Below are 21,302 nucleotides of genomic sequence, written 5' to 3'. Positions count from 1 at the left end.
AATGAGGCTCTGGCAGTGTGTGAGTATGGAACAATAATGCAGTCAAACAGGGATTCTAGCCAAGCCCAATTTTATATAAGTGTACCAGCAGTGAGAATTGACCATTTGTTCTTTGTTATTAAAAATGCTAGATTAGATAATACTGTATCACCAAGGCCAGTAATTCATATAAAAGAGAAAAGGTCTTATAAAACGGTCACATTTCAGTAGATATCAGCAAGAAAGATGTTTCAACTCCTAGTTCTCATTCTAGCAGGTAAGAGTTTTTATTCTACATTTCACAGAGGTTGAAATCCTTTTGAATTAGAGCGAGAGACAGGCAAAAGGTTTAAACTATATTCAAGTTGCTGCTACATGTTAATAGAAACGTGAGATGTCAGATTCTAAGAATACCCCAATGCAATTCATCTTTGTAAACTTAGAAAGTCTTATTTAATGCTAATAATGCTATAATTCGTCCTGAGCATTATTTGGGAAGGCAGGCAAAAAATCCAAACTATTTATATGTAAAAAGTGATTTAAAGTTGAAGTACTTGCCAAGAGCATATATGGACTTCAGCCAACGCGCACTTCTTTTATGCCAAACAAATGTAAAAATGAGGCTGTTTAAATATCTATAGATAATAAATTATAGGAGATCTAAGAATGTGATCAGTTGGTAGGAGCAGAGTCCCAAATTGAAAAATGGCTCGTTAGAGGGATGTAGGCACTACTGATCTTCAAAGCACAACTCTTATTATTTACACCCTGATTTACAGCCATCGTATTCAGGAGCAATTTTAGGGCCACATTCACTAAGCTCTTTTCCCATAGGCACAGAATGGGAGAAAGGACTTGGGGGGGGAGGGAGGGATTTTCAAAGCCCGGCGGTTGTCAATAGCGGCAGATACATGCGTGGCTGGCTGAGCACATTTACAGAGCAGCCTGACCACGCGTGTATCTGCCGGCACACGCAGAAGTGCCGGGGTGGGGTATAGGTGGGGCCCGGGCCGGCACCATTCTGCGCTGTCCCGGTGAAGCGCTCGCCGGCAGCCGGCTAGGATGTGTAACTTACTTCTGCTCAAAGGAGCAGGTAAGTTCTGAAACAAAAATAATAGGGTTGGTAGGGTGGGTTTAGGGGTTGGGGTGGAGGGGGAAAAGGGAGGAAGGTGAGTTAGGGGGGATAGGAAAGTTCTCTCTCAGTCCACTTCTTAATTGGAGCGGACTGGGAGGGAACTGGGCAAAAGCCCGATTGCATCACTGTGCAAATTAAAAAAATAAATAAATCCCCCCCCCCCCCCATGTGCACGAATGGGCACCCAATCGGGTGCGCATGTATGTGCGCAGGTATCAAATTTTATAACACGTGCGCGGTGATGTGCATGCGCACATGGACACCCTCATGGGCTTTTAAAAATTCACCCCTTAGTGAATCAGGCGATTAGACTGTCTACTTTGAGCACACATTTTATTTGTGGACTTTGCACCAGCTTTCAAAAACAGCACACATGTACGTTTCCTTTGAAACTTGGAATTATATCTACCTACTTTTGACTCTACCAAAGTACCCATGACCTTTTGAACTTGCTTTTTATGTGGGTATATTTTGCAAGGAAACTGTATAGAGCAAGGGTAGACAATGCTGCTCCTGGCGTGCCACAAGCTGGTTTGATTTTCAGAGTTTCTACAATCACTATACTTAAGATACATTTGCATACAGTGGAGGAAGTGCATGCAAATATATTTCAGGAATATTCAGTGTGGGTATCTTCAAAACCTGACTAACTTGTGGCATTCAAGGACTGAAGTTGCCTATCCCTGGTGTATAGACTTGATCAAATAAACATATGATAGAGGCAAAGGGGTCGATTTTCAAAGCAGCTTGCGCGCGTATGTTATAAAATGTGATATCCGCGGGCCAGATTTTAATATCCGAGTGCACATGTGCCGGCGGCCCACGACTCGCACGCGTGGGGGAGGGGGGATTTTATTAAGTATGCACGATGACGCGATCAGGCCTAGAACTTCCCTACCCCTACCCTTCCTATCTTCTCCCCTCTCCTCTCCTCTCTGATCCCTAATCTAAACCTAACCCCTATTTTTTATGTTTTCATACTTAATGCTCCTCTGGAGCAGAAGTGTCTTCCACGCCGGCTGGCTGCCAGCGAGCACTGACTCTGCCCACCCCTTTCTTCTGGCCTGGCACTTCGGTGTGTATTGGGGGTTACATGCGTGGCTGAGCCTTTTGTAAAATGCGCACGGCACACACAGGGCCCGGCCACGTGCATAATCCCCGATTTTTATGCGCGCGGGCCTTTTAAAATGTGGGCGAAAGTGAACAAAAATTATCTATAATACCACCTACATTAATGACTTTAATCACTCTGATTACAAGGGGATTCAGCAAGCTTTTAAGCCGTCTGACTTAAAAATTAGCCAACGCCTGTCGTCTCTATCATCAACCCTCAAAAGTCTCATATGGTGTTTCAACATTCATGTGAGTGTGTTTTCTATGCTCATGCAAAAAATTTTCATATCATTTCAAAAGGTGACTCAAACCAATGATCCACTTGTACACAACCGGATATTTAAATGATGTTTTCAACAAAAGTCCCACACAGTGAAATACAGTCATAAAACCTAAAGTTTGGACAGCAGCTGGTGTTTCATAACATCGACTGCATCAGGGGAACATTGTCATAACAACTTATCTGAAAATTGTGTTCTGTGTCTGTTTGAACCCTTCACATCTTTTAACTCCAGATGGACTGCCCTCTTCCACCCTTGTTCTATGGTTAAGAGTCTATTTTCCTATTTTCTTGGACTTTGAAGGGTGTAACTGAAAAATGTAGGCTTAGTTTCTTTATGTTGCTGTCCTCATGGTGTGTTTAAAAAATGGTTTAAAAAAAAGTTTAAAAAAAGACAAACACATGGGATTTTGGGGGGGTTGATGACTGAGAAGACGAGTGTTGGCTAATTTTAAAGCAAGATGACTTTACCAGCTTGCTGAACCCCTCTGTTATCAGAGTGATTAAAGTCATTAATGCAGGTCGTATTATAGGGGGTTTTTTCACCTTGTGTCTATCATATGTTTGTTTGATTGTTTGAGCAAGGGAGCCATGTTGTTTATGAGGGTATAGACATGATCCACATATGTTATTTTTCTATCTAAAAGCAGATATCTAGTGGAAGAATGCATGTAATTTTAGCTGTATTAAGGGAGAGTAGTTTACATGGATAAATCGCTATTTATCATTGTAATTAGTTTTGAAAATTGTCCTGACTTGACACTGACCAGTCCCCTTTCAGAACTCAGCCGTCAATAAAGCAGTCCATCCTGGCTCCAGGGGAGTGAATAAATGAATGGCTGTCAGCTGTACCTGCACAGGATGAGATAAGAGTCTCTACTCTTCCTGCTGGGGTACAGGAGAGATGGTGTCCCATTTTCATAAGAAGAGGAAGGGAGAATGGGTTTCTGAGCACATTTTTTTTTTTTTTTTTTTTACTTGGCAAAAGGTGGGAGGATGGGGGCCTGCTACATTTTATGTTTTCCATATTTAACAAGACGGTGGGTGACAAAGCTATCGGGTAACTTTAAATAGATAATTATAACAGAATATATTCAGTGGAAAATAATTTTTGCTGAATATTTAGCTAATGTTATCTGAGTAACTATGCTTGGATAAGTTTGTCCCTCACTGGCTTATTGAATATCACTTATCAGTCACCCCAATCTCAAAGATGTTTTTCAAAAGCCATTTACCCATGCAAAAAAACTGTCTGAAAGCGAACCACCCTGTGTGTTGGTAAAACATGCAACAGGATCAACAATGTCCATACGTTTACCCATGGAAAAGTAGGCGGGAACAGAGCTGGCGGTAGGCTGGCGACGAGGCAACAAGATGGGCAGCTTTGAATTTTCAAATCTGTGTGTATTGTTTTCAGGGGGAAAGTATCTGCAGAAAAAAAGAGGTACAAGTCTCTGCAAGTACTGTTTCCCTAGGCAATTTTCACAGGGAAAGTATGCGCTTATTTTGGTTTTGAAATCGGGTGAAAAGTTCACAGGGAAAAGTACCTGGGAACTTTGCAGCAATTCACACAGTCTAAGTAAATTGCCCCCAATGAATACAGCTGCCCAAAGCAGGTTACCCCCAACTTTCTTGGAAGCCAGATGCAGCCATATCATCACTGGTAGGGGTTGTAACCATGACGACTTTGTCACGTCAGCCCCACCTTCTTGGAAACCTGATGCAGTCATACCATCACTCTCTGTCCATTGGCTTGTATTTTCCCCTCTTTGGCCCTCTAAAGTTTTATGTGACTATTCAAGGCTCCTTCCATCCTCATTTCTTCTGCCTGCCCCCCAAGCATGCTTAAATTGTCACGTATCTTTATCACATTCATACCCCGCCTCATCCCATATTCAATAAAGCATTCATAGTTATAGAAAATTAAAATACGCACATGGTTTTGTTACATTTGTCATTTCTGTGGTGATTCCTGTCCTTATATAACGGTAATGAATAAACTAAAATGTTCCTTCTAGTAAGCCCCATCGCTGCTGTTCCCCCTTCAAGAGCTCTGTGGCAGTTCTGGAATGTTCTCAAGTGCACTATTCCTGACTGCAAGCCTATACAGCAGTACAACCAGTATGGCTGCTACTGTGGCGTTGGGGGAAGAGGAAATCCAAAAGATGAACTGGACAGGTAAGTAAACACATTCAAATATATGTGAACTAAACATTGTAAATGGTAAAGAAGAAAGCCCCTCTCCCCCCCCCCCCCCCCCCCCCCAAAAAAAAAATCACTCAAAGTCTCGACACAAAGACATTCACAACAACTTATTTTTAATGGTGCAGCTAAACACAGTGCCACTCACCTGGCAGCTGGCACCTTCAGAGTGGCAGTACATAGAGAGCTTTACTATGGGCCCATGTCTGGGATCTACGTTGATTTTCAGTGCTTGGTTTTTTTTGAGTTTTTTTTACTAATTGCTTAACTTTTCTTCGAGTGTCTTAACGAAAAGGCCTGCTGTTAATGTTTGAAAATCTGTTTCCTTTAGTATTCGTGGATTTTTCTTTTTTATGTCTATGACTAAAATTCCTGGTGAATAAGTTCCTAACCTGAAATTTTAAATAAGATTGATATTTTTTTTATTAATTCATCAAAATAAAAATATCCCATGCCAACAGCTAGAATAATGGCGGTCTTTTTTGACAGAAATGTTCCATGATATGGGACATGCATAGCAGATCAGAACTTCTGATGTCTGAAGAAAGAAAGACCGGATTTATCAGCATAAGAGAACTCTCTGACAACGCTATGAATATATTGTAATAAGGTTAAAAATATATCATTAAGCATAAATATATATCTCCCAGGAGCTCTGTTCCTGCTTAGTCACTCACCAAACTCTCAAGACATTTATTCCCACTCACTCCCACACCTTTCTATCACTTACCTGTTCCCTCATGTTCACCTCTTGTGTATTCCCTGTCCTGTCACTTATCCCTGCCCTCCCTGCCCTTCTATCCCACCCCTCCCTTCCTTTCCATCCCACTAACCCTGACTGGTCACTCTCATTCAGCCCCTCCCATCTCACTCAACCCCTCTCTTCCCTCCTTTGTCACTCACCATCCTTCTCTCTCACTTATCTATCTTACTCATCTCCTTTTTCAATTTACTCCAACTCCCTCCCTCCCATTCACTCACTCAGGTTCCTTCCCTCCTATTTGACTTCTTTCACTAAACCCCCTCCCCTGTCTTTCACCCTCCTCCTCTCACCCTTCCCTCTCCTTCCCTTCCTTTCTCTTCACTCTCACCCCTTACTTCCTCTCCCATACCATCTTCTCTCATTCCTTTCACTCACCTCTTCCTCCTTCTCTCTGTCCCCTCCTCCCCTCCTTTCCCTTACCTCCCTTACCTCCCACATACTCCCTTTCCTCCCTTCAGTCTTACTCATTCACTTTCTCTCCCTTCACCCTTCCCCTATCTTGCCTTTCCTCTCACTCATTTTACTCGCCCACCCCTCTCTTCCTCTCTTATTCATTCCCCTCCCCTCTTTTACCTTACTTCTCACTCTCAACCCCTCTCACCCTGGGAATCATCTTCTTGTAATGCCACTTCCGTGGAAGCTGAGAGCACGCTGAGCACCACACACAAAGGAGAAACATTTGTGAATGTCATAACCCTGCACGACGTGCCTTGTCTTCCTTCTGCATGTGCATCAGGTGACGTTTGTATTTATGTGGATTACAAGAGGGCTGAATTTGTGATGAGCAGAATAAAAGGGAGGGGGCTGGGAAGCCAGGCAACTAGGGCAGGGGTTGAAATCAGAGCCTCACCCACCATGTGGGATAGAAACAAGGTAAGCGAGAGGAAGTGAACTTGAGAGCAGATGGAAGGGGAGAAACATTTCATTCATGGAAATGGCTTTAATTATTGCACATCACATGTATGTATGTAGAGACAAAGAGAGAGACAGTGTGTCACAAATTTCTGATTTTGCCAATTTTTAATAAGCAATTCAACTGTAATGTCAGCAATTTGCATCCATCGTGGCTTTTTATTTTTCCCCTTTCAGATGTTGTCAGATCCATGATCATTGCTATGAAGCTGCTAATCAAATTGAAAACTGTTCAGGACTGTTGGAAAAGCCCTATATAAATATCTATTCATACACCTGCTCTGGAACTTCTGTTACCTGTAAAAGTGAGTTTTTGTAATCTTTTTAAACTAATCTTAGATTTGATGCTTCATGGTTGGTTTATCAAATGAAAGAAACACAGAAAACCTCTATTTAAATTCTTGCAGACTTTAGCAGTATTAGGAAAATTTCAGCTACAAAACTTTTAGTGACAAAGTTACAAATAACAGAAAAACAGAAAAAATTATACAGAATATATATATATATATAAATACATACATACATGCACTTTACATATATATATATATATGTATGTATATATTTGTATAATTTATTTTATGAAGTTCCATTTCATATCTCACCCTGACTTCACAGATCTGAGTGAGTTACAAAAGCACATAACCTAAAGTGCTATATGCCATCCAAAAACAATGACTATTTTGGATTTAATAAATTTTGAGGGATATATTCAGCTGCTATGCGGCTTGGCAAGTTAACTGGATAAACGTATCTAGCTAACTTAACCTATATATTCAGCAGTCAGTCCTGATGGATATCCCCATTGATTTTTTTCAAAAGATTTTTGCTTGAGGTCACCCCCTTTTGCCTCCAGACTTTTAACAATGCAGTGTTGCAAGAGTCATCACTGTGGGATAGGGCTGATACCAATATCTTCTTAATTCATTAAAAGGGGAAGGATTCTCATGACTGTAGCTCTTATAGGCCCGGCTTTCTCCTGAATGTTGATATCAAGATACTGGTTAAAGTACTATTGCTGAGATTTTGGTTTTGCCAAAAGAAAGGGTGTTTACATCTAATAATAGGAGGCTGTTTAAGATCTCTCTGGATTGGTAGTATCTTTGGACATGAAAAAGCCATTGATCTGCTGTCCTGGGCTTTTTTTATTCAAAGTTTTGGCACAAGCGTGATTGCCAGTTTGTTCTATAGCGTGGGTCTGAGCTATGTATGAGAAGCCTAGAGCTTGCCTTGTAATTAATGCTTTCCTTTCTTCCTTCACTGGTACCAGACAGACCTTCACCCTGTTCCCTTTGCTTTTTGATTTGGTGATTGAACCATTGGACACACCTATTAGACACAGCACCCTGGTCATAAGGGTTTCTGACTTGGGGGTCAGAAACACAAGATTTCCTTATACATTGATGATGTCTTAGTTTATTTAACTGCTTTACAGACTTCTGGTTCTGAGTTCCTGAATCTTCCCTCAGCTTATAGTGCTTTGGCTAGCTATAAAGTTAATTTTGAAAAGTCAGAAATGTTTCCTATCGGGGGCCAAAGTGATGATTCCTGAATGTTTGTTCCCCTTTAGGGGTAGTACATGATTGTTTTCAATATTTATTTCCATCACAAAGAATTTAAAGATTTATTTCTAAAAATTATAATACATTTATAAGTAAAATTAAGTAGGACCTATTGTCATAGGGCAATCTGACTATTTCTTGAGCAAGTAGAATTAACTTAGTGGAAATGAATGTCCTCCCTAAGCTGTTATACTTGTTTCTGAATGTGCCTTGTCCCATATCCACCAGAGAGTTTGATGACCTACATAGTTCTGTTTCTAAATTTATCTGGCAGCATAAGCAGGCCAGAATAAAGTTAAGTCAACTTTGGTTAAACATGGCCTTGCCCAAATGAAATATATATTACTGGGCAAACAGATTGGTTTGCCTGCGAGCATGGTTTGGCCTTAAAGAGCTCCCCTAGCTGTGAATGGAAAAGGAACAGACAGATGTCGATTTGGCTATGTTGCCTCTTTTTTTTTTAATACTTGATTCTCCCGTTCATCATAAGGTGACTCAGGATAGCCCAGTCCTTACACTTTTCAGATTTGGACACAAGTTGCTAATTTTTGGGCATTGGAACTGGAGGCAATATCTCCTATTGTGCCCATATTTGAGAACCCCCATGTGTCAGGATGTGCTGTCTCCCCTATTTTTAGGTAGTGGACAGATAAGGGTTTGAAATTAGTCTATCAGCTTTGAGAAGATGGAGGTTCCAAGCTTTCCAAACATTATGACAGGACTGTGATAGTGACTGTCATGCTATTTACAACTACAACAGGCATTAGTGGGTCTGGTCGATCTGACTAAACCTTTTAATCTTCTGAATTGTATGGAAGACTGAGTGATTTGGATTCATCGGTTAAGGGTATTGCAGCTATATATTGGGGTATACCTAAAAGTAAATGTGGAGATGTGACATCTCAGCAGATGTTTGGAAGGCTGATCTGGGAACTTCCCTTGAGGTGAGGGCCTGGAAAAGTACCTGTACAGTTTCACATCATATATCCATATGTAATAGGCGGGTCAAGCTAATGGTTAGATTGTTACATAAAACATACTGTATTCCCATCTTTTATTCAAAGATCTCCCCTGCCTTAAACAATTTCTGTTGGAGGGGTGTGATAAGATAGGTACTTACATTCTTATGTGGTGGTATTGCCAACAGTTTTGGTCTCAGGTAATGTAAGAGATTGCAGATATCTTAAGTCTTCCTGTATATTATGCCACTCTTAAGACTCCTGAATAGATAGGAGGGCTCACTAGTTCCTTTAAAGCACAGATTGTTAGTTAACCAACTTCTTTTAGCAGCTTGATTCACCATTGTTACTTTTTTGAAACCCTGGCATAGACTACTGGTATGCTCAAGTGTATGATCTAGTGGATATTGAGAAATTATGACATGATCTAAAGAGAAAGCACTTTAAATATGTTTGAATATGAGGACTTTGTTATCAATTTTATAAATATGCTTGAATTACGACTGTACAGACCTCCTTTACAGGAGGTATCACATGCATTGTCTCCTAAGGCCTGTTTGTTGTATGTTGCCTTCTTGCTTAATTACTTTTGTTTTCTCCTTTTCACCATGATTTGTTAAATTGTACATGTATTGTATTGTTGACATCGTATGCCACAAAAACCAATCAATAGTTATAAAAAGAAAATGTAATATAGCCAGTTAAGGGCAGGAGCCAATTTAAAAAAAAAAAAAAAAAAAAAGCTAATGGGTCTAATGGCTCTCACTGCACCTATCCAAGCTCCAAATGCTGGACCAAAGCTGAAGCCCCCCTCCCCATCATCAAAGAAAAATATAAAGGTGCAGTTCTGGCCTCTCCCTTCCCCTGCCTGCTCCTGGGTCCTGCCAAATTTTAACCAAATGGATGGCCTCCGGGGTCCCTCCCCCTCCCCCCATCCTAACCCTCCCTCCGTCCTGGTCCCTTAATTAGTAAGTTCTTCAGTTCAGATAGCAGTAGCAACCCACTGTGACCCAAGCAAAGCACTTCTCCCATCGTTAGGAGAGCTGTGCCAGAATTGTACACTTCCTGCATAATTCCCCTAGTGACAGCAGAGGCACCAGGCTTGGCTGCTACCATGATCCAGGCTGAGAACTTACTGATTTAAGGTACCCGGAAGGGTTAGGCTTGGGGGAGGGGAAGGAGAGGATCCTGGAGGCCATCATTTGGTTAAAATTTGGCAAGTCCCAGGAGCAAGTGAGGGGAGGGGGGAGGCCGGTATTGGCCCTTTAAATTTATCTTTGATGAGTTGGAGGGGTTTTAGGGGAGCCTACAGGCCCAGCCCAAAAGGACCAAGCATTTGGAGCTTGGATGGGCACAGTCTTAAACACCTCCAACTATTACAGAATGCAGTCTGTGACCTTTATTTACTTTTTAAATGACTGCTGCTAATTTCTTTTGAATACGGTCAGTTTATGCTAAAGTTAACCAGCTGCATTAGGCTAGATAACTTTACATCTGCTGTAACTAGGATATTCAAAGATATCTAGATAGGTCTAAAGTTATCCAGCTGCAGTTAGCTGGATAACTTTAATCAAGGACATTCAGTGGGGTATTTATTCCACTGAATATCTGGGACAATTTATCTGGCTATCTATTGCTAGATAATTTGTATGCTTAGCAGCTTACTGAATATTGATCTCCCAGTTTTCAGTCTTCTGTTTGTTTGGTTTTTTTTTCAAACAAATGGAACAAATAATTAACTTCCAACTCCTAGACTTCCTAGAAGAGGAAAACTTCCTACACGCTCACCAATTTGGCTTCATAACAAACAGCAGTCACCTGAATGCCTCCTACTCCTACTAGATATTTTCTGCCACCTTTGACATTGTTGATTACCAGCTCCTTATTCAGTGCTTAGAGGACATTGGCATTGAAGAGACAGCCCTCAAATGTTTTAAATCTTTTCTATCTAATAGAATACAATCCATTTCACGGGCCAATAAACTATCCACACCCAGACATCTCACCTGCGGAGTACCTCAAGGCTCAGACCTTTACCCAATCCTTTTCAACATGTACATTTGTCCAGTCTGTGATCTCATCCAGTCTTTCAACATTGAATGCCACCTATTTGTGGACTACATCCAACTCTGCATCAAAACAGGATTGGACCAAGCCTCGCACATCGAAATCTCAATGATTATCTTACAGCGGCAATGGCTAAACTCCTCCAAATCAGAATTCCTTTGACTAAGCCATCAAAGTCCTCTCCTATGAGCTCTACCTTCCCTATCAAAACCTCCTTTACATCCTGTGCAATCTAGAAGTTCAATTCGATCAAAATCTCATATTGGAAACCCACATTTCAAAGGTGGTAAAGACCTCCTTTATGCATCTCCACCAGATTTGCCAACTGCACCACTACTTTGATAAGAACTGCCTTGCTACCATGATACACATGTTAATCACCAACAGAACTGACTATTGCAATTCTTTATTTAATGGCATCTAATACAGCTGCTAGAATTTTGATAGGGACCACATCAACAGGAAAAGCAGGAAAAAATTCAAAACTCTGTTTCATCTTCAAATGCATAAATAAATGGGCCCCTGAGTATCTTTTCCCACTTCTAATCTCCTAAATTATCACAAGAAAACTTCAGTCCTCCCAAATGGCCCTCCTTTCCTCCCCAGATTAACTTGCACAAAACATCAGGCATTCAGTTGCTGTGCCCCAAAAATTCAGAACAAGATACATCTATCTCTAAATCTTGAGAATATGCTACCTCACTTTCTGGGATCAAAGCTAAGATTTGACTGCTTGGCCAAGCCTTCCCCTAGATTCCTCAGCAGAGTTTTTCCTTTCTATGACCCTGCTACCAGAAAGTTTGATCGAAATCCGTAACTGCAAATGCCACTAGACTTTCATACTTATGATTCTTACTTTGTATGTATTAGGTTCTTGCCTTATTGTAAAAGCATCTCTACTCTTGCACCTGTCTCTATATTCTTGCTCTCCACCCACCAAATAGATTATCTACTATATGTACTGCCAGCACCTAGATAATTACTCACAGTCTACCTCACCTCCTTAACTATTTGCACTGTTACATCCCTGAACTACTCACAATCTACCTCTCGTAGCTTTATCTGTATGAATGCCCTATGTTTATGGTCAGTTTTCTTTGTTCTGATTGAAAATTTGATGCTTCCGTAACAAGTTTTTAATTGGTTTTTTTTTATTGTAATCTGTCTTCAGATTATCTTTGGTTAAGGCAAATATTTGTAGGAGTATATGAGGCAGGGTCCCTGACTGCCCAAGATAATATGGGTGCCTGGCTGGCCTCTTACTGCTATCATGATGTTATGGTTAATGGTGTTTGGGTGAATCCTTGGACACTGTGGCAGCTGACCACGCCCATGGGGGCAGTCCCATGAGGGACCACGGTGTCAGGCTAGGCTCTGGATGCACAAACACAGATTTGAATCTTTTATTAAACAGTATGAATGACCACCAGAGGTGGCGGTAGTGAGTAGTGGTTGTAGAGCCCGGCTGGGCGCATCTCACACAGAACGCTGGAACAGCGGATCCTCTGCAAGGCAGTGCTATAGTGGAAAGAGACTGAGAGTTATGAGCACACAATAAGAATAACATTCAGAGTCCCACTGTAGAAATAGGAGAAGCTCCGAGACAGGGAGAGCAGGCACTCGAGGAGCGAGTACCTGATCCCTTGGAGCAGAGAGACTCGGTAGCGTTGTACTCACTTAGTGACAGAGATTCCACTAGACGAGAGGTCTGGCATCGGAGCAGAGAGCAGGCCCTCGAGGAGCGAGTACCTGGTTCCAGTGAAGCAGTACTGTGGAAAGTGAAGGTTTCTGTACTCACTGATGGTAACTATGAAGCGGTTCTTCCAAGTAGAAGGGTAGAGGTTGCAGGCAGCGACACAGGGAACATGGGCCCTCGAGGAGTGAGTACTGGTTTCCTGATAGCACCTGAAAGAAGCAAAGAGGCCCCCGAGGAGCGGGTACCCCGTTAGAGACCTCGAAGGGTAGTAAGAGTTCCAGATAGCACTGGAGTGGCAGAGTAGCTTAGGAATGGAGAGCGAATCCCATCTGTATGAATCCCTTTGCTAACTCAACGAGCTAGCAATTACTGTAGACAGATATACCCGGAAGTCGTGATGTCAGAACAGGGGGACGCCCCTGAAGTTCATGCCAATGTAGAGTTAAAGATGAGGGTGGCGTGCGCGCGTGCACCCTTAGAGGTACCTTGTAGGAGAATGGCGGGAGGCAGCACCAAAGCCGGTCCGGGAACGCTGGAGAGAACAGCAGGCAGATGCCGCAGCGGCCATCAATCCAAGGTGAGCGGGAGGAGACGAAAGTAGAGAGAGGTAAGCGGGGCGAAGCCGTCGAAGACCAGACGCAACACATGATGAGTAGTGGGTGGTAGTTGGAAGTAGGCCCATCATGATGGGGGAGGAACTATCCTTGTTTCCCTGGCCAGGTGATGCCAGGGAGATTCTTGACTCCTAATTGGATACTGCAAGGGAGCAAAGAGTGGTTTGGACTCCGGGGGTGGGGGGTGCGGTTTAGAAGAGCCAGGTGGATTGAGTCTTCCTGATTTTTTGCTGTGTTCAGCCTGCATGTTCATACTTATCTCATTTCAGGGAGTACTGGGAGGCCAAGACAGGGGATGGGTAAGGAGGAAGGTCCTGGAGGCTCTCAAGTGGGAGAAGGCCAGATGAGGCAGGGTATGAGACTGACTGGTGGTGCCATTCTGTGTGCAAGTGGGATGGTTGGGATGGAATTTGATGGTGCAGAAGCTTTGGGAGGGTTTGGGACTAGCTGGGATAGTATCAGTGGAGCCACAGGGGGGAGAGTGTGATTGCTACAGGGTTAGTTGTGGCCCATGCAGTACTTGATCTGCTGGTGCTGCAGATTGTGACTGAGGTGTTTAGGCCTACTTTGTCAGGTGGAGGGGAGAATGAAGGGAAAGGATGTGGTAAGTGAGAGGAGTGGGAGGATAGGAGTAGCTGAGTGAGAAAGAAGGGAGGACAGACTGGAAGGGGAGCAGGGAACAGAAGGGGTGCCTGGGATTGATAGGAAGCATGGCTGCATGTTGATGTCAAAAGGCATGGTTTGACGCTGCTGCAGTGATCGTGATGAGGTGGCAGATCTTTTGCAGCAGGCTGGGTGTATGTGCAGTCCAGTCAGCTACATTGTTTGAGATGTGGAGACAGCAGGGTAATTCAGAGACTGGCTTAAACCCAGGAGTGGGGGTTGTATCTGTGATCTCAGTTGGAGGGCAGGTTCCTGATGCATTGGTGGCAGCTAGGATTAAGGATGAAGTGAGTGCTGACCAGAGAGATCATCATGAGAGTAGGGGTGAGGCAAGGGGTCCCAAGGGACCTGTGGCCCCTGGGTTTGAAAATGGAGAAGGAGCTTGGGCAAGTGGGGGCTCAGGATGGAGTTACTGCAGGGCAAAGGGCAGCAGTGTCTGGGTGGAACCCATATTGAAGATCTACTAGTTGGGTGGGTCGTACAAGACAATTGCGCCAGCCATCCCAAAGGTGGTGCCATTTTGATGTCACACTATGGTGTCAGTCTCAGGGTTGACTGGTGCCATTGCAATGCAGTCTGTTAAAACTGCCTGTGTCAGGTTGACGTTGGGGCAGGAGATGAGTGGGCATCCATCCTGCCCCTCTGGACGTCCTTGGATGGGGTAAAATGGGAGCTGGAGTGGCTCCAGGCCCCGGAGCTTTTTTGGGTAGGCTGAGGGGGCAGAGGTGGTCCTAGGGAGACCCATTTTGGGTTTTTTGGGGATTTTTTTGGGGGGTGGGGTTAATGTTTATTTCATTTCTGCAAAGAAACAGAATGAAAGAAACATTAAATGAAATGATACCCACGTAAAAAATAAAGAAAAAAGTGAAACAATTTTTGAAACTGCACACCCCTAATAATTTTGTGCCACAGGAGTACTGTGAAGTGCACTATATTTCCTTTGATTCAGCTGTACCATTGGTGCATTGTTGTGGTCAAGAGGCTTTGATGATGATGTTGAAGTTGGATACTGAATCTGCCTTTCATTTGCTAGCAGTTTATCCAGTTTCTTGCTACTAGGCTTCCGCTTTAGGGACAAATATATAAATATGGGCTGCTCCATGGCTTGCATGTACTTTGAGATGTTTAGCTCATTTGTGGCTTGGGTAACTGTAGATTGTGGGATTGAACATCATCATACATTATTTGAATTATTTTTTTGTATGTTGGTCCTGCAGATATTCTGCAGAGTTTCTTTTAGTTTCAGTTGGCTTCTTGATTCAGAATTCCAATTGCATGGGGTAATACAGAGGGGAAAATGAATAAGTTGGTTATCTTGGATGGAAATGGTGTCTTGGTTGCCTAGTAGAGGGGAACTCATGGATATGGCTCTGCATGCTAAGAAGATTCCATTACAGTAGGTCCAATCATAGGTGGGAAGTTTGAATTATGTATGCAGAATCATACCTATGGATCAGGCTTACTTGAGGCATTTGTCTTCAGCCATATCAGGGGTGCATAGGAGGTATCATTACATTCGCATCTCCATGGAATTCATGAAGACCTGCATATGTGAAGCAATACCTTAACTGACTTTAATGAAGTTATAGTGAGGCAATCAGAACCAGTGTCTAGCCATGACTTGGAATCATTCTTATATGTCAATGGGGTATTATTTTTGAGGTTTACTGCCCCTGATGTTGGTTTGTGACCACTTTGCCAGAAGATTGGGTGTTGGCAGCTATCACCAGGAATATCATCTTTCTGAAGTTATTTTCTGTTGTAGTGGCTTTAGGTAATTGGGGGATAAAGCGATGGAACAAGGTGAAATTTGGTTTGACAATTTGGGAGTGATGGAGGTGCTTATTAGATAATTGATGAAATGCGGGTTGGTATCTTGGGGACTTGCTGCAGGAGTTTGTTTTGTGTTATGTGCAGCTTAATGTGACAGCTTGGGTGTGGCATTTTCTGGGTGTTGATAATGTAATTTCTGATTCTCTTTCTCATTGCATGTGGTCACAGTTTCAGAAGTTAGCATCAGAAATAGACTGATGTGTCGTGGCAGTGTCTGATTCCCTTCAGTGATTCAGTGTCTCAAAGTATGGAACATTCTGCAAACTTCCCTAACTCCATCAATGTGGACAACATATATCAGTGGTTGTAAGAAGGTTCTGGCTTTCCTTTTTCCACTGGGGTTAATCCTGGGGTTATGTCTCTGATTATTTGTTGTGTGGTTTCATTAATTGCACTAAACTTCCAGGCATGTTTCTAGTTTATCCTTTTTTAAGTGGCCTCATGGTTGAAGTTGTCCAGCAAAGAGATCTATTGTACAAAAGGGCCAGGCTATGAGATACACTTCTTTCAGGAGGCATTATGTTGGCTTTTTTAGGGACCTTTATTGTAGGGGAGTTAGTTGCAAGGGCCATGTTGGGAGCAGGTTGTTATTGAGACATGCTATTTTAGGAATAGACAGATTAAGTTTGAAAATTCACTGTTCAAAGATCGATCAGGAGAGAGCAGGTGCTTGGTTAGTTTTGAGGGCAGTAGACAGTGACATGTCCAGGGGTCAACATTTCCAATTTTGGGAGGTTCAATTAGCAGGTGGAATGCAATTTTTGGTGCATGCAAATCTGTCTGTTGATTAAATATCAATATACCACAGTTCTGAAAAACTAAGTTGGGTTAGTCTGTCTGGATGCAAGTTGCTATGGGATTCACTCTTTCAGGATTGTTATGGCTACTTCTGCATTGGCAACCAAAATGATAAAGGGGATGGAATGGCTCCCCTATGAGGAAAGGCTAAAGAAGTTAGGTCTGTCCAGCTTGGAGAAGAGACAGCTGGGGTGTGATATAATAGAAATTTATAAAATCATGAGTGGAATAGAATGGGCAAATATAAATTGGTTATTTACTCTTTCATAAAATATAAAGACTAGTGGGCACTCCATGAAGTCAGTAAGTAGCACATTCAAAACAAATTAGAGAAAATTATTTTTCACTCAATGCACAATTAAGATCTGGAATTTGTTGCAGGAGGATGTGGTTAAGGTAGTCAAGGTAGCTAGGTTTAAAAAAGGTTTGGACAAATTTCTGGAGAACTCCATAAACTGTCACTAACCAAGTAGCCTTAAGGAATAGTCACTACTTATCACTGTGCAATAGCAGCATGGGATCTATTTACTGTTTGAGATCTTGCTAGGTAATTGTGACCTGGATTGACCACTGTTGGAAATAGGATACTGTGCTTGATGGACCCTTGGTCTGACCCAGTATGGCAAATTCTTATATTCTTATCATTTGTCACATCAGTTCCTGGAAGTTGAGCACATTTAAGTCTTATGTTAGGCCCCAGGAGGGTGACGTTTAATTTGTTTGAGCAAATTTATATTTTTTTTTCTAAGATGCTGACCAGGTGCTAGAAAAGCTTGGTTCATGGGGCACTCCTGTGTGACCTGGGTGCACAGAGAGACCTATCAGCAGTCTTATGGTTCTCATCTGGGTCTTGCAGTTTATGGGAGTGGTGGTGCATTGGTTGGGATGATAAGGAATGCAATGGAACCAGCTACTTTCTTCCATGCAAGTATGGCTCAGATTGAGAGCTTGGCCTGAAGTTATGGCGATACACCTGTTAAGCTTGCCGACCACGGAGGCCTGCGACCAACCTCACTAACCCCGACATAGCAGGAGCAGGCCTGGACTCCCTGGCAGTGGCAGGGAGCCGTTGCCGACACAAGCCTCTGTCCTGGCCCTCCTCGTGGTTCCGAGCTGCCAGTCTACATCTCTCCTGCTCTCCTCCTCATGGCAGGGATGCTGCCGACCTTGTCTTGCATGGGACTTCCTCTAAGCGCACGTGCATGCCTCCTGTCAGCATTTAAAGGGCTAGCGGTGGGAAACACCTTCTGAGCTATTTAAGGCAGGACCCTGCTTCCAGCCTATCCTTGGCAACAGGTCTCCTTACTCCTGGTAAGCTGTGAGTTGCTAGTTCCTGAGTTCCTTGCCTTCCTCCTTGCTTCTTTGGACCTCCTTGGCTTGACCCTGGACGGACACTGACTACATGATATGCTGCCTGCCTCGATCCCTAGCCTGGAATCTGAGCTCGAGATACGACACCTGCCTCAACCTGCACCATCACAGAGATCCCACGTAAGTCCAGCCAGCCCCGGCACCTGAGGGCTTAACCCAAGGGGAATGTGGGCTGGTATTGGTGAATGTCCAGAGTGGGGTCTGCCTGTCTTCAGCCTCACCTACCGATGGTGGGAACCTATGAGGCTCCTCCCCACAGTTAGCGTCAACTCCCCCTTGGTCCAAGGGTCCACCTACTCAATACACCTAGGGGGCAATGATCTGGGCAATTGGTAATTTCACCAATTAATAGAGTTCAAAAGGATTTGTCTACATTATTGATCTGGTTACCAAATACATGTAGTGTTGGTCTGATATCATTTCAATTCATCTGGAGCTGGAGCTGTAATAAGGTGTTAACCAACAGATTGGTTCTTATTTGCACTCACTCAGAGGGCAGCATATTTACCATATGTGCATGTGGTATGTCTGTGGGGATCTTTATAGGCAGGACAGAGTGTATTTGTCAGGTAGGATTTGCTGAACAATGTATTTCAGGAGGCTTTGGAGGATGATTTGACCTTTGAATCAAAGGCTGCATCTTTGCAGGGTTGCGGAATAAGTTGTTGAGACGTTCCTGTGCCTCTGGCAGGTTACCAGAGCATGTCTGCTATATAGGCTGGTGTCTGTAGTCAATACTGGAAACTCTGGAATGGGTTGGGCTGATTGAGAGTAGTTGAACTCACTGTAGGCTTCCTGCTGAGCTGTGACAGGGGATAAACTTGGAGGCGGCTTGGAGCTACCGGGTGTCTAGAAGTTGGGATGGCCAGGGTTGGGTCATCTTTCTGGAGGGTAGCAATGCTCAACAGGCACAGATGGAGGCTTCAGTTATTGTTGATGCCTTGATAGTTGTTTGTATATTGTTGGTTAATAAAGCTGCAGCCTGTTGATTCCCATATCATTATTTCAGTCTGTTATTTAGTGTCCAAGGATTATTGAAAAGGGGAAAGGTGCAGGGAGAGTCTGGAAAGTCCTGGCTGGCCCATATTATATGAATAAACAAACAGTAGTACCACATGCATACTTTCAGAATTAAAACTACAAAGCTGAGCAGTTCTTACATGGATAAAACAAATACAATTTGTTTACTTGTTAACAAGTTTCACAATTATGGGTTTAAAAATATCTTCTTTGTCCTTCTGCCCACCAGTCAAGAACATGTGAGTATATTCCTCTCATCCAGCATTGGAGGCAGAATTGATCATTCCTTTTTTTTTATTTTTTAACATCATCTCTACATATGGCAATCATTAGAATCCTGCATGCCCGTGTTCTCTGCCTCCAGCTACAAAGAGGACGGTTGGTTATGGTTATCACACTCCTGAAGACTTTTACAACTAATTTTTTTGTTTTTTGAACTAAACCTTTATGCTGCTGCTTTCAGAGTTACTGTATTAACTCTTGGCCATGCACCTGCAGATCGGAACTCCTGCAGAGTAGCGAGTCACTCTCTACTTGTCAAACGCTGACATTTATATTTCACACATTTTCTTTCAGCAAAGCAGCTTTTGAGCATGTTAAGCAGCTTACCTTACCTCCTTTCACATCATAAGCAGTTCTTTTTCTACATTGGAGATGCCCTTCCTGTAGCAATTCAAACTACTTCTTGAGTCATCTAAGCTGCCTTTTCAATGTATCAGTCGAGTAATTCAACAAAGGTAGGAGTCTTTTCAAAATCCTTTTCTTCTGAACAGTGCAAATCTGCTTCAAAGTCTGCATATTTGAAAAAAAAACTTCAGCGGCTTCAGTTTCCCTGCATAGTGTGATACCTTGAAGCTAGTTGATCAAAGGTTGCTAGGGATGCGGTACACATCTTGCCTCCTTCTCTTGATACATCGGGAGCTCGGATAGACACCGTGTTTCAAGCTGAGCTGCAGCGTTTATCTCCTGGAGGCTTTTCTGTGTCACAGTTTACTCCAGAAAAGGATACTAGTATTTATTTACATTCCTGATTTCTTTAAATTTCTACACCAGGCTTACCAAACTCTTAAAAACAAACAAACAAAAAAAAACTAACCCATGAAAATGCAAACAAGTTAGTTTGTGAAGGGTCATTGCCTAATATTAGGAAAAAAAACAGTTTCAGAAAACTCTAATACATGCAGTGATACTCCTGGATTTATTCCTTTGTTGTTAGATGATGACAATGTAATAGAGTCTTTACCAGAATCATATGAAGAAAGAGAGAATCAGGTGATGAGGAAGAGGATTCAATTAACCTATTTCATAAGGAAGAAATTTCTGCTTTAATTGCATAGGTTACATCAGCTCTTAGATTGTAGGGGATGTTATTGAGGAAAGTCCAGTCTGGGATCCAATCTTGAGAGGGTTCAAAAAAAGAATGTGCCACTTTCCCTTTATATTTTGAGCTTAAGGATATGATTTATCCAGAATGAAATTCCCCTGAATCCAGTTACAAAAGAAATGTTTTTACAAAATTATATCCATTCCCTTCCGAGTCCCAAGATACTTTCTTTAAATTTCCTAAAGTGGATACTATAGTTTCGGAAGTTTCCAAAAAAACTGCAATTCCTATGGAGGGAGGAACAGCTCTGAGGGATGCTCAAGATAGGAAAATAGAGGTGCTGCTAAAAAATCTTTTCGCCACAAACTTTTTCTTTTCTGGTTGCTATTTGTTCCAGTTATGTTTCTAGGGTATTGCTTCATTGGTTACAATACCTTACTGATGATAAAGAAGTGGGTAGGGTAGAGTCTGCAGCAGCTTATCTATCTGATGGCTTATTTGACATGCTTAGGATTTCTGCCAAGTCTTTAGCACTATCCATGCAAGCCAGAAGACTCATGGCTTCAAAGTTCGGCAGCGGATTCAGGTTCAAAATCTAGGTTTAGCAGGTTACTTTTCAGAGGCAAGATGCTATTTGGAGAAGAATTAGATAAGCTTATGAAAGGCTTTGGAGAAGCAAAGATTCACAAAGTACCAGAGGACAAACCAAGACAGCTTTTCCGCATTAATCGCAGTAAGAATGTATTTTCTTTAGATAGAATTGTAATTTTCAACAGTCTTACAGAACAAGGGGTGTACAGTTCATTACTTCCGTGGAGCTAAAAGACCATGTACAAATGAACCTTATCCAACTACTTCCAAGTAATCTACACAATGAAATACAAGGGATTCACTCCTTGCAATTTCCAAATGGTGGTTGCCTTCAGAGATTTGCCAAGGAGTGGATCCAAATAATATCAGACTAATGGGTTTTAAAAATTGTCCATTTTGGATACTCCCCACAATTTTTGTTTC

The 21,302-nt window shown here is 42.5% G+C and overlaps 1 protein-coding gene across 1 annotated transcript in view; it reads left to right on the top strand.

Moving 5' to 3' along the window:
• The first annotated feature begins 217 nt into the window (after positions 1 to 217).
• Positions 218 to 21,302, top strand: part of PLA2G1B (phospholipase A2 group IB) — a 29,845-nt gene continuing 8,760 nt past the window's right edge. Inside the window, exons 1-3 of the mRNA XM_029610636.1 lie at positions 218 to 256; positions 4,526 to 4,685; positions 6,562 to 6,689. Of these exons, the coding sequence (XP_029466496.1) occupies positions 226 to 256; positions 4,526 to 4,685; positions 6,562 to 6,689 (319 nt within the window). The 5' untranslated portion in view covers positions 218 to 225. The remainder of the gene's footprint in view (positions 257 to 4,525; positions 4,686 to 6,561; positions 6,690 to 21,302) is intronic.

Source organism: Rhinatrema bivittatum, chromosome 7 (genome assembly GCF_901001135.1).
Source record: "Rhinatrema bivittatum chromosome 7, aRhiBiv1.1, whole genome shotgun sequence".
NCBI lineage: Eukaryota > Metazoa > Chordata > Amphibia > Gymnophiona > Rhinatrematidae > Rhinatrema > Rhinatrema bivittatum.
Note: the sequence above shows the minus strand (reverse complement) of the source record. Positions and strands in the feature narration are given on the sequence as shown.